At 42.6% G+C, this 11868-nt stretch overlaps 1 protein-coding gene across 2 annotated transcripts in view; it reads right to left on the bottom strand.

Moving 5' to 3' along the window:
* The window catches only part of LOC117143048, a 29667-nt gene that overhangs the window by 3957 nt on the left and 13842 nt on the right, over positions 1-11868 (bottom strand). Inside the window, exons 2-9 of one of the 2 annotated variants that reach the window (XM_033307496.1) lie at positions 4124-4720; positions 1906-2022; positions 1401-1836; positions 1091-1339; positions 754-1013; positions 545-689; positions 297-446; positions 54-234 (exon numbers count right to left, since the gene is read on the bottom strand). In XM_033307496.1, coding sequence (XP_033163387.1) covers positions 54-234; positions 297-446; positions 545-689; positions 754-1013; positions 1091-1339; positions 1401-1836; positions 1906-2022; positions 4124-4707 — 2122 coding nt within the window. In that variant the 5' untranslated portion in view covers positions 4708-4720. The remainder of the gene's footprint in view (positions 1-53; positions 235-296; positions 447-544; positions 690-753; positions 1014-1090; positions 1340-1400; positions 1837-1905; positions 2023-4123; positions 4721-11868) is intronic. The other variant, XM_033307497.1, reaches the window with a different exon arrangement.

The raw sequence follows: 11868 nt of genomic DNA, 5'->3' as shown, positions 1-11868 counted from the left end.
AGTAGAAAAGATATAATAATGGCATTGCAAACATAGATCCTTTAATTCCTCACCTGTCAGCAGTCGGTAGTAGCCACCTAGGACAAGGCTAAACTCGCAGCCATCTCGGTCCTCCATTATGAACTTTACAGCTCTATCTCCGAGCATGAATATGGATACGCTGCAGGTGACATCGTCCTCGCGATTCACCACCACATGGGTGAAGTCCTCGATGGCGGAAATAGGCTGGGGCTGCTTGGAATGGGGCAATAAGTTATAGAAGTTATCCACCATCAACAGAATCGAGATAGACTTACCACCGAATTGCGGGCACTGGATATCTGGCTGAGTCCAAAGCGTGGACTCACCAGCAGGACGCGTTCGACGCCCTCTCTTTGGTTTGTGCTGAAACATTTGGCTCCATAGCTTGGTAAGCTAGCGATTATATCTAGATAATGGAGTTTGGCCTGCAAATGATGAACGATTTTAGTTCTGATTTGATATTCTGATTTCTATCTTTTTCAATTTTGTATGTCTAAAGCTACTTTAAGTGCCTTTTGCTCACCTGCAGTTGTGTGAGAACCTTGCTGGAGGAGCCAGTCATCTCCGCGTTGAGCTTGAGGAAGTGAGAAATCAGCCGGCGCAGTTCCTTCCGCTTCATGCCCTCGAACAAACTCACTGGCACAAAGCGCTCCAGTCCGAACTCGCGTCTGAAAGAAGTGAGAATGTTGTATTTATAAAAAGGCGGTGTCTCAAGGATTCGGCTCAACCTACTCGACTAGTTTGACGGTGAGCTTGGCGGGCGCAAAGTTGTTGGCCAGAGCGTGCTGGTGCATGTGGAGGGCGGCCAAGCGCAGGGCCAATTCCGGCTGCAGCTCTGGGGCGAATCTCTCCTGGTTGACGTCGTTGCAGCACTGCAAGTACAGATAGTCCAGGGCATGCAGATCCCGCTGCGCCAGTTCCGCGGCCGAGATGGGCACGAAGGTGATGCGGAATAGGCACCTCAATTTGTGCGCTCCCGGACGCGCAGCAATCTAGTTAAGAAAATAAGCGGAAATTCAAAAATAAATGCAATTTCGACTTGAGCAAAGGTATATTAAGTTATCCTCACCCTGGCCAGCGATTCCTGCGGATCCAGGAGGGTCAGCTTGTTGCGCTTGAGGCTCTTCACGTGCTCCAGCACCAGGCTGAAGAGCTCGCCACAGCACAGGCACAGCTTGTCCAGCAGCGAGCTGACCACGTCCTGCACCGTGGTGGTGGCATCGTACTTGAAGGACTTGGTCTGCCCGTTCTCGAGGAACACCTTCAGCACATTGGCCATCGGGGGTACGCAGATGTCACCAAGGGAGAAAGCCGACGGCTGAAATAGGAAGAAGACAAATTAAAATCAACGTGAGAAGTGAACTTAATATATTACTTACTGGAAACAGTGGAGCTCCGTTGACGCAGACACTCTCGGCGAATCGAACTCGACTAGGACGCGATCTCAGCTTGGCTCGCTTGCCCGCTGAAAGAAGTGTGGATTTTCTGCCAGGCAGGACGCAGTGCGCCATGGGTTGGCACACCAGGAGATTGACTTGCGACTCACAGGCTCGCACCAGCTGGATGACATGATCGCGAGGTGCATCCTTCACATCCTCGCCATTCACCGCCAGGATCTGATCGCCCGGCTGCAGTTTTCCGATGCTAGGACCACCCTCTGTTACAAATCGCACGATTACGGGTCGTTCACTGCCGGCCACGAATCCAAAACCCAGGCTGGCATTCCGCTGGAGTTGAACCTGTCGTGGCTCCGGAGGATGCTCATCCCAGCGTATGCACTCGGGTGCCTCGTAGGTGGTCGTTTTATTCAGGTGGCTATTTTGGATGATATATGATATGATAGTTGATATATGATATATAATGATATTATGTTGGAATACTCACTTTATGTAATAGGAACGACCCTTGGAGTCTATGGCACGCTCCCAGCCATACGAGAGCTCCTCGTGTTTGCTCCAATCCTCGCAAGCTGGCAGCCAACCCGCAGATTGTGTCATGTGACTGAAGAAAAATTTTAAATAAATATTTAAAACAATTATAATCGGGCTTAGACCTTTTCCACAGTCACTTATTCATGAGTAAATATGCAATAAATTGCAATTGCTATCATATCGCATTCCTAGATATCAAACATTAGTAATTCAACATGGCAAATATAAAAGAGCTGGCCAAATATTGACTTTTCTATAAGAATGCGTTTGTAAACACTGTTACCATAGCTCAGTCAGCTGAAATCTGTCGATAAATACAGCGGAAAAGTATCTTGTATCTTTATTTACTTATTTTGTTAGCAGAAAATCAAAAAAATATAATCTATAAATGTGTTTAATCTTTAATTACTGATAATAAAACTGATATATTGCCTGAATTCTTTTCAATGGATGTTTAGGTACAATAAACTCTTTTTGTGGTGCTAATCAGCTACTTTTTTGTTACCCCAATTGAATAGCTCCTGCTTGTATCCCATACTTGACCGTTCTATTTATCTTCTCTATTTATAAATCATGCAATAGCTCGCCCACTTGCACTTGACCCGCCTCCCACGTTGACCCTGAACCTGCGGTCATCTGTTGGCCAACAAGCCCCATCCCACAAGCTCCGGGAAAGCCCTTCGTGGCCACGCCCATAACAACAGCAGATGTCTGTTCGGCCCTGTGGGTGAGCTAGAAATGCATTCCAATTGACATTAATCAGAGCTAATTGGGTTATTTGCTCGACTTTGCAATAAACAGCAACCCATAATCGGGCCGCAGAGCTAAAACTAAACCTAGCCTCAGTCCACAGCCCGTTTAAAAGCCACTACAGTGGAGCTTCGAGCAAGTGAAATTTGAAATGCTCTTCAATTTATTTATTGTTTGATATTTAAAGTCTTTAAAAGTGGTTACTACTTCATTTATAAACTACTGAAAGTTGAACTTTATCGAAGCTCGACTGTGGCATCCCGGGCAGATCCCGAACCCTCGAGCCAGAGCACCAGCTAAATCCAATTGCGACCCACATCAGCCACCACCTTGGTGGCTTCCGTTGCTGTCTTTCTTCATTTCCTGACTGCACACAATTGTGATAATTAGTTTTGCACTTTTGCACACTCTCGGCGGGCGGAGGATTGGCGGCGGCGGGGGAATGGGTTTGGCCATGGGTATGGGCACCCAACATGGAATCCAAACGGCTATGTTCACTCATTCAGTCTATCGCCCCAGTGGCAGTCACCCAGTCCCGCATCCATGTGCCATGTGCCGCCTCTGCTGCTGCGCCCTGCCCCATTTGCTTTCCACTCGGTTATGGCATTTTGTGCGCTTTCAGTTTGATGTGCAACAAAGTGTAAAATTATTTAATAGAATTTCGTGCATAATCAATTTATGTGCAGCAGAGAGCCCAGCATTCAGTCGCCCATTCAGCGTCCAAGCCATCTAGCCACATAGCCAAGCAAGGACCCAAGTCCTGGCGTCCTTCCGTCAGTCAGTCAGTCAGGCAGTCTGTCATCCTGTGAGTTTTCCAGTTCGCCAGTGGGCCAGCATTGAAATGCTGAAACTTTGCCCATGCTAATGGCTAAATAAATGTCCGACTTTCTGCTTTGTTAAATATTCCTTTTTGTGCGTGGCAAAGGCAAAAAAAAGTCGAGGTTATTAGAGTGGTTTTTGAAAAAACCACGAACGAAAGTTTGCCGCACATAATAAATGTTTGCAGTGCAAAAATAATTATTTTTAAGTTCAGTTATTAAAACTAAGACATTAAGCCTTTAAATCTTAGTTCCGTTTACATATATATTTATTTCTATTGCTGGCTATATTTCTTTAAGCCCCAGAAAACGCTTAATTGGCACAGGCCATATATCATTTAAAATATCTCGAGGGTTCTGAAAGTAATTCTAATTGGCAATGGAAATAAATTTCATTCTGTGTAGCAGTAATTTAAAAGTGTACGAAACTTTGTTAATTGGCCAAACTGGGAGCTACTGTAATCCATATTGCACCATTTAAAACCATTAAAGAGTTTGCTGGCGCAATTTGATAATATTTTTCAATAACGAAAAAAGCTTTGACGATATTATGCCATTTAAGTCATATTTTTCAATTTCCTCCGAATCTTATTCACTACTCACTTGCAATAGTAGAGCCTGCCCTCCTTGCCCACATGAACACTCCAGCCGGGCTTGAGCTTTTCCTGTATGGCCTCCAAGTGTCCATCAATTTCTGGCCAATTTTCGGCCATGCCAGCGATGACGCCCCCATGACTTTGACCCAAAAGTGGCCCATAGATACCGGTGCCGCAGTTAGTTCCATTTGCTAGCCCAGTGCTCAGCTCCGTCGAGGCTGTACCCTCCGCTACCGTACATCCAGTTGTGGCTGGTGTTGCTGTAGCCATTGCCGTGGCTGTTGTTGCCATTGTCACTGGGATTCCGGAGGATTGGGGCAGCGGACATCCGTTGGAGCGGGTGGGCGTGGCATGGACAACAGAGCCATTTGTTGTCGGCAGCGTTGTCAATTGAGGCGATGATGTTCGTGTCAGTAGCAAGGGCTTGGGCTTGGATGTTGCTCCTACGCCTCCGCAGACGCCTCCAACTCCGCCTGCTCCACCCGCGCCACCAGCTGATGTTGCTCCTCCGGTCGATGTTGCTGTTGTGTTTGCGGCATTTTGTAGCGGATAGACATCACTATTCGAACGCCCCGAAGGCAGTAACATCATTGAAACACATTCGCTGCAAAGAGAGAAGAGCAGAATCGGGAAGGCACATAAGTCAAGTTGTTGTCGGGCCATTTTCACACATTGTTCGATCCACAAATCACATTCCATTCCATTCCACTACTCCCCACTCCACGACCAAGTCGACCGACCCACTTAGTTCGCAAACAGGCTCCTCCATAATTCAACATCCAGCTAACAGTCTGAAGACAGACCGATGGCATTGCCTTTTCTGCTCGGTGCTGGACAAAAAAACAAAACAAAACAGGTCCTCCATAACAGACTTCCCCATTACCATGGTCACCATCATGATCACCATCATCAGCGTCGTCATGATCATCGGGAAATGGTGGGATAGGTTCAGGTTTTAGGACAACTCGTTTTTAGTGTTATGACACAATTTTCAATTTGCTTTTACTGTTTGGTTTCGTTGTCTCTCTTTTTGCATATATTTTGCTCCTTTATTTGGCAATGGTGCAAAAATGGATTGGCCATGGCTGAGGAGGAACTGGTTTCGAAATGGGATCAAATAGTTGGCATGGTTTGCGAAATGCAGCTCTTGGGTGAAGGATCCCAGCGATAAGGAAATGGAAAACAAATGAATTCGAGAGAAAAGCAGGCATACTGAACGTTTATTATTAATGATGGAAACAGTAGTAGATTTATATCTAAGCTATTATGACATTGCAGTTGGCTTAATGCCGTGTAATCTGCTGCCACAATATTTATTCAATTTACAAGTAAATCCATTTACTTTCCACCATACACACTGAATAAAAACAACATGTCAAAGAAACTGAAACAAATTTCAACAAATTCGTTTTGGACAAACCCATTCGAACATCGCCACCGACCGAATTGATCAATCCCGCCCACATTGTTTACACTGGGCGAACTCCTCAATAATATCAAAGAGCATTTGCATAATGTTTAGATTTCAACGCCACCAACGACAGCATTTCGGCTTTTGGCTCTGACATGGTTCAGTAAATGGCTGGCAAAAAGATTTTTTCAAATTTATTCCGCACCGGAAGGCGGGAGTGTGGAAGTTGAGGAAGTTGTGGCAGTGCAGGGATAAAACATAGATACGTCTGCCAAAAGTATCTATCTATCTATATACGTATGTATGCATGTGCGTCTGTGTGGGTGAGTGCCAATGGCCGATAGTGCGGCTAGTTGGCTGAGTCCAAACAACAAGAGGACGCTTGGAAAAATGGATGTGTTTGTTTGCTTGCGCAATTTCACTCGATGGCTTGGCTGGCGGAAACGGGGCGAAACGGAAAAGGAGTCCGCAGAACCGGAGAACTGGAGTGGCGTACGGATAGATGCGACTTCAAAAAACCAGATACGACAGATCCCAGCCAAACAAAGAGACATCCATTAGGCGAGCAGAGTCGAGCTTGGTGGTGTCTAGCTGAATCCACGATGGATGTGGAAAAGGAGCAGCCGGGGGACAGCTCATCAACTTGCACCGTGATAATGACAGGGAGAGACAAAAGGAATGGGCTCTGCACTGCAGGAAATGGGGATTTACATATAACTAGTTACTCTAATTAATAACTTTTTGAAGTTGAAGTTAACTGATAAGTTAACAAATACTTCTATAATACTTTTTGAAACAAATGTTAGAAGAAGAAGTGAACTTTCCCTAACTATATTAATATATTTAAAGTATTATTTGATTACTGCCAATTTTTTACAGTGCCATTAACGGCTTGGCAAACAACGGCTAGCGACTAGCGACATGGTCAAGTTCCTCCTGCGACTTCTGCTTCTTATGTGTGCTTTTCTCCATTCTGGCTATCTTCCTATGTGGCGCAGAAGTTTTATAAACACACACTCGAACACTAAAAACTGGAACACTTGAACAATGTTTTGAATTACATATTTTCTTTGTTTGGGAGTGAACCAAATAGACAAGTGCAAAAATGTTCATAAAGTTGTTCTCCATCGTTTTTCTTTTCTGGGTTAGGAATGCTCGACTACGGAATGTTGATTTGGCTCGAGACACAAACTTGCAGAGCAGTTGAACGGATCCCCCGAAAAGGATTAAATATTTTGTTGTATATTAAATATTTGCAGAATATACCATATTATAAACTTGTCTTATAGTGAAATTAATATCTCCTAAATACGTTTAAGTTCCCATGGAATTTCACGACTGCTTTTGACAAACAAAAATCAATTTCGAAAAGATCACACATTCCCCTCCTTCTTCTCGGTCCATCGAAATGGGTAAGAATTTCAGTTAGCATGTGCAGAGAACCCAGAACTCTTAGCCGAGCAAACATTTTCGCTATCGTCAGAAGCTTTCCACATCCCATCCAAGTGTAACCGATACGAAATACGAAATACGAAAGCGGTTCCAGCTCATGCCGCCCATGCATTTGAACACCAAGACCAAACACAAAAGTTGTCAAGAAAGAATGGCTATCAGGAAGGGGCTGCGGGGTAGTTGGGGCAGTTGGGGGCCGGGACAGGAAGAGGGGCCAATGGAAACGGGAGCGACACTTCCAGCGAATGATTTGTGTCAACAGAGAGAAAAGGCAGCTGAGAAATGTTTATGCACGTGGCGCTGCGAGTGTGAGTATCTATGTGCGATGGATGACGTCGGGGCAATGACAGAGATCAGTAAATGGAAACCACACATAGCACATACACTTGCGGGCAATACAATAGGTATCACTACTGTAAACTACATTTACAAGTAATGAAGTAGGAATTAAACAACTTGTCTATAACCTATTTTTTACTAAGCTTTTATCTTTGTATCACTCGGAATAATAATAATAATTAATAATAAATAAATGTTTCAAAAAATGAAACGCAAGTAAACTCAATTACTTGATCAAAACGATTAGTTATGAAAACAATAAGCAAAACTCAAACCAAAAACACAAAGCTTAAACAAGCATTTCGCGCAAACTTTGCGATATGAAAACGTCAAAAAGAGTCCACTTACAGATGTAATTCCCCCAGATAATTGCACGAATCTGCGGATAACATCTTGATTGCTATTATTTTGTCCGCAAGTGTTCGTGCCGTGGACAGTTGTAAAATGTCAGTGCGGAAATTGTGCGGAGCAGTGAAAAGAAATAAATGAAAAGACAGCAAGAGTCTGATGATGGGCGATAACAAAAAGCGAGCAGCATCAAGAACGAAAATGTTGACCAACAGTTACAAATAAAAAAATAATAACAAACAAACGCTGGCAAAAAAAAAAACAAAGTTAAGCTCTGCAAATTGTCCCAGTTCCGAGGGCTTAAATGAAAGGTGGATTGTTATTGCAATTTCCCCTGCGACGAAGGAAACTCTCCTTTGTGAAGAAATTAAACACAATTTGTGAATGCATTTGTTATTCGCAGTCGCATTCGCATTAAAGACTCCAGCAATTTGCAGCTCTTACAGCAGCCCAGTTTTACACCCCCTCCCCACATTTGCCATTGCTACTCTGGCTTTTACCAATTTCGCTCCGTTTCGTTATTGTTAATTGAAAAGAAATTACGGCGGCACAATGAAATAAAATTGCTTGACGTTATTTATTTTGCCGACGCTGTTGCTCATTTCAATTACATTTAACACAAAGTAAAAGTAAAAAGAAATGGGCGTGCGCATATTAAAAAATAATACGTATACGTACGGGTGACTTCATATTTGTACGGCTAAATATTTTAATGGAAATTGCCTATAAGTGTGCTTGATTTTCTGTTGCAGTGTATGCTCTCTTTTTTTTAATTTACGCAATAAAATAACAGATTTCAATGCTCTCACCTAAAATGTAGCTCTTAATATAGAAATTAAGATACTTTATTTGCTGTTTTTAACTTGTTTTTAATGCTATTACTTTGCACTCGTTAGCATGCCGGGGAATCGATAAAATTAAAGCAAAACCTTAAACAAAAAACACCAAGCTGAGCTCCCCGTAGGAATAAGCATGTGCCAGCCATTTAGTTAGATCGTTATAAGTGCACATGCGATGCGATGGTGTGCGTGGCCATATCCATACCCATATCCATATACACACCCATATCCACATCCATATAGACACGGCACCCATAACTACCCAGGCATCGATATATCGGGATATCGCTGCCGTCGGTTGCGGTTGAACGTGATTCTCGAAATGTCACGCACACACGGCAAAATGAAATGAAATGAAAGAAAAGCAACAGCGGTATATCAATTTGTTTTATTTTTTCGATTTGGTTGGGGGCGGGGGCACTCATGGTACATTCATGAAAACGCTTTCGCTTTGAACAGCCAGCGATAACATATCCATTCATAAAACTTGGCAACCCGGAGCAACCAATGCTACCACGGCAACGTGGCTCTGATAAGGCGCGAGTACGAGTATCTAGATAGTTTTAAGTGCGGAATCCGACTGTGCAACGCATGCAAGCTTTGCTGATGTTCGACGGGAGATTTCACAGCAATGAGGGTCGTCTAGCTAGCTCTCAGATTATCCACTTCTTTCGATATATTTGCAAATCATAATATAAATGAGTAGGTTTATGTAGTGAAAAGGTTTTATGTTCTAATAGAGCTCAGACTTAATTAGCACACAAATTAAACATTAGCAAATTGATTTCCTCATGCTTCAGTCAATGCCCAAGCATATTTAATGCCAAACTGGAAACTTTGGTGCATGCAACACCACTTAGCACTATATTCAAAGAAAATATTTGCATTTCCCATCGCTTTGTAGCTGTAAGAGCTCCTCAGCCAAACGGGAATGAACATCACTTGGGGCAACATTTAATCCAACTAATTCGTACCGTCATTAACCGACTAATTTCACACTTTGAGCTGGGATATCACAACAATGGCGCCGACATCAAATGTATTGGAAAACAAGGCGAGAACAATGTGCAGGGGAATCCTTTTTGGCCAGCTCGACTCATTAGCAGAATCACTGGGGCACGCCCAAAAGTAGGCAACACAAACGCAGACACCGAAAGTACATTACAGACACATTTTGAGGCAAGAAACTCACTTGGCTGATTACAACTTAGGGCGAAACTTTTAATTGATATACCGTGAACACACATACCCCCACACACGAGGTCCAAAAAAAAAAAGAAAAAAAGAAAGAAAGATGTTGACTTACGACGGCCAATTAATGAGTTTTTAACAAGTTCACGGGAAGAAAGGGAATTCGTTGTGAGGAAAACGAGAGAGTTTATTAAGTGCCCGCCGGGCAGAGCTGTCTTTTCACAATTTTTTCCCCATTTCCCCCTCCATTTTAATAAATACAGCAGCGAAATGTCAAATGCAACAGCCCAGCGAAGCTCGTGGAGCTTGTACACCTGAAAGTATTCACCTGACATAACGTGATGTGAAGTCTTCTCGTTTTCGGGGAGAAGAGGCGGTGAGAGGAGGGGAGAGGTTGCATAAAGTGCAATTTTCACGTATCCAAGTCACATATCATGGGCCAATCGTGAGGCAGGCGGCGAAAGAAATCAAGAAAGTACTGGTAACGTGCCTTGCTTTTTGGCTAACCTGATTGATTTCAACATATTCATCAGGCAGTGCCACGACCTCTTCTCCACACCCCCATTCGGCTCACCTCCTCCCAAGTCCGTCCAACTCACTTATTCATTCACTTATTGCCGCACTCACACTCAATCTTGGGCATGTGGATCCCGTTTGATTTCAAAAACAGCACGTGTCTACAGTGAAATCGATTAGACGCAATTATTTGACAGTCTAAAAAGCTACAAGGGGAATATATCAACTAGAAAATATTTAGTTATATTTTGTCTTATCATAGTTAAAACAAACTATTTACTATTTTATTATAGTTTCTCTATGAACTTAACATTCGGCATGGTATACAACCAATCCTATGTTTATATTTCACATTTCTGTTTAAAATTCATATTTCTTGAAAAATAGTTAGTTATATATAATCTGCACAGTATTTTATTTCAGTGCACTTCTCTTGGTGTTTTCCAATGCCAACGAACAGCAGTCACGAAACAAGCAGCTCTATGAAGTCTGGGATTATTGAAGCGATGTCTCAGTTTCGTAGTTTTCCGCTTGACGCAAGCAGGCTTTTGTGGCTTTGGTTTTTGGTGGGTGGTATGGGATGGTGTGGTATGGTATGGTAGGGAATGGCATGGTTCGTATGTGTTAACAGCTCGAAAATGTTGTTGTTCTTGTTGCTGCCCCGCCGAGGGATTATCAAATTGGCCCGGAGATTGTCTTGGCTGACGGGCAGCATCTGGTTAGGCAAATGTCGTCAACTTTTGTGGCTGTCGAAAATTTGGGCAAAGAGTTTTCCAACATTTTCCACTTGGTAAACTTTGCTGATAAAATGGCATGGCATGTGGGTTATTGAAATCCCACTTAATACCAACGACTTTATGTTTAATTAAATTGGATCAAGTAATGCGCATACGACCTGATAAATTTCCATTCATGATTTGCCTTAAAAGCTTTAGATGTTATTTCCATCTATACATTTTGTGAAAATTGCGTATTTACGAAGCCAATTATCATCTTGGTAATTTATCAACAAATAGGTAGTATAAATGGGATATAAATCCATTTAATTTATAGATAATTTTCTATTTGGAATTTATGAGACCTTTACTATACTCAGACGACCTGTGACATTTTCGAATATCCTGGACACTAAAAGCTGCATAAAATTATGCAAATGAAGAACGTTTATCGCTTCGGCAACTTCGCATATTGAAATTAACATAATATTTCATATTAAATAATATCAAATTTACCACACGAAACAATTTACGAATAAATATTATCGTGTTTTGCTCTCAAGCTTACTAAATTAAATGTTCTTGTGTCTTGTGTTAATTAGCAAATGAATGCAAGTGTCCCCTTGTCTTATTAATAAAGCGAATAAATCAAATGATTCTGAATAATGAGCAGAAACCAATTTGTTTTGTCACCCAAATCGTTTCCAATTACCGCATCTATGTATCCATTTCTCGGCCTGTTACCCAATCGACAGCAGAGGAAAGCCAGGGATTATGCTTTCCCGTCCAAACATCTTGTAATCATTTGGGACAAATGGCCTTTGGAGGAGGCATTACGCATTTGGCACTTGCAGAGCCACAGAGCCACAGAGCCACTGAGCGGAATGTAAATTTTTTACGAAATAGCTGAGACACTTGTATCATTAACAGCTGTTTCACA

Source organism: Drosophila mauritiana, chromosome 3R (genome assembly GCF_004382145.1).
Source record: "Drosophila mauritiana strain mau12 chromosome 3R, ASM438214v1, whole genome shotgun sequence".
In the NCBI taxonomy this organism is placed as follows: Eukaryota; Metazoa; Arthropoda; class Insecta; order Diptera; family Drosophilidae; genus Drosophila; species Drosophila mauritiana.
This window is presented reverse-complemented; position numbering and strand designations above follow the sequence as displayed.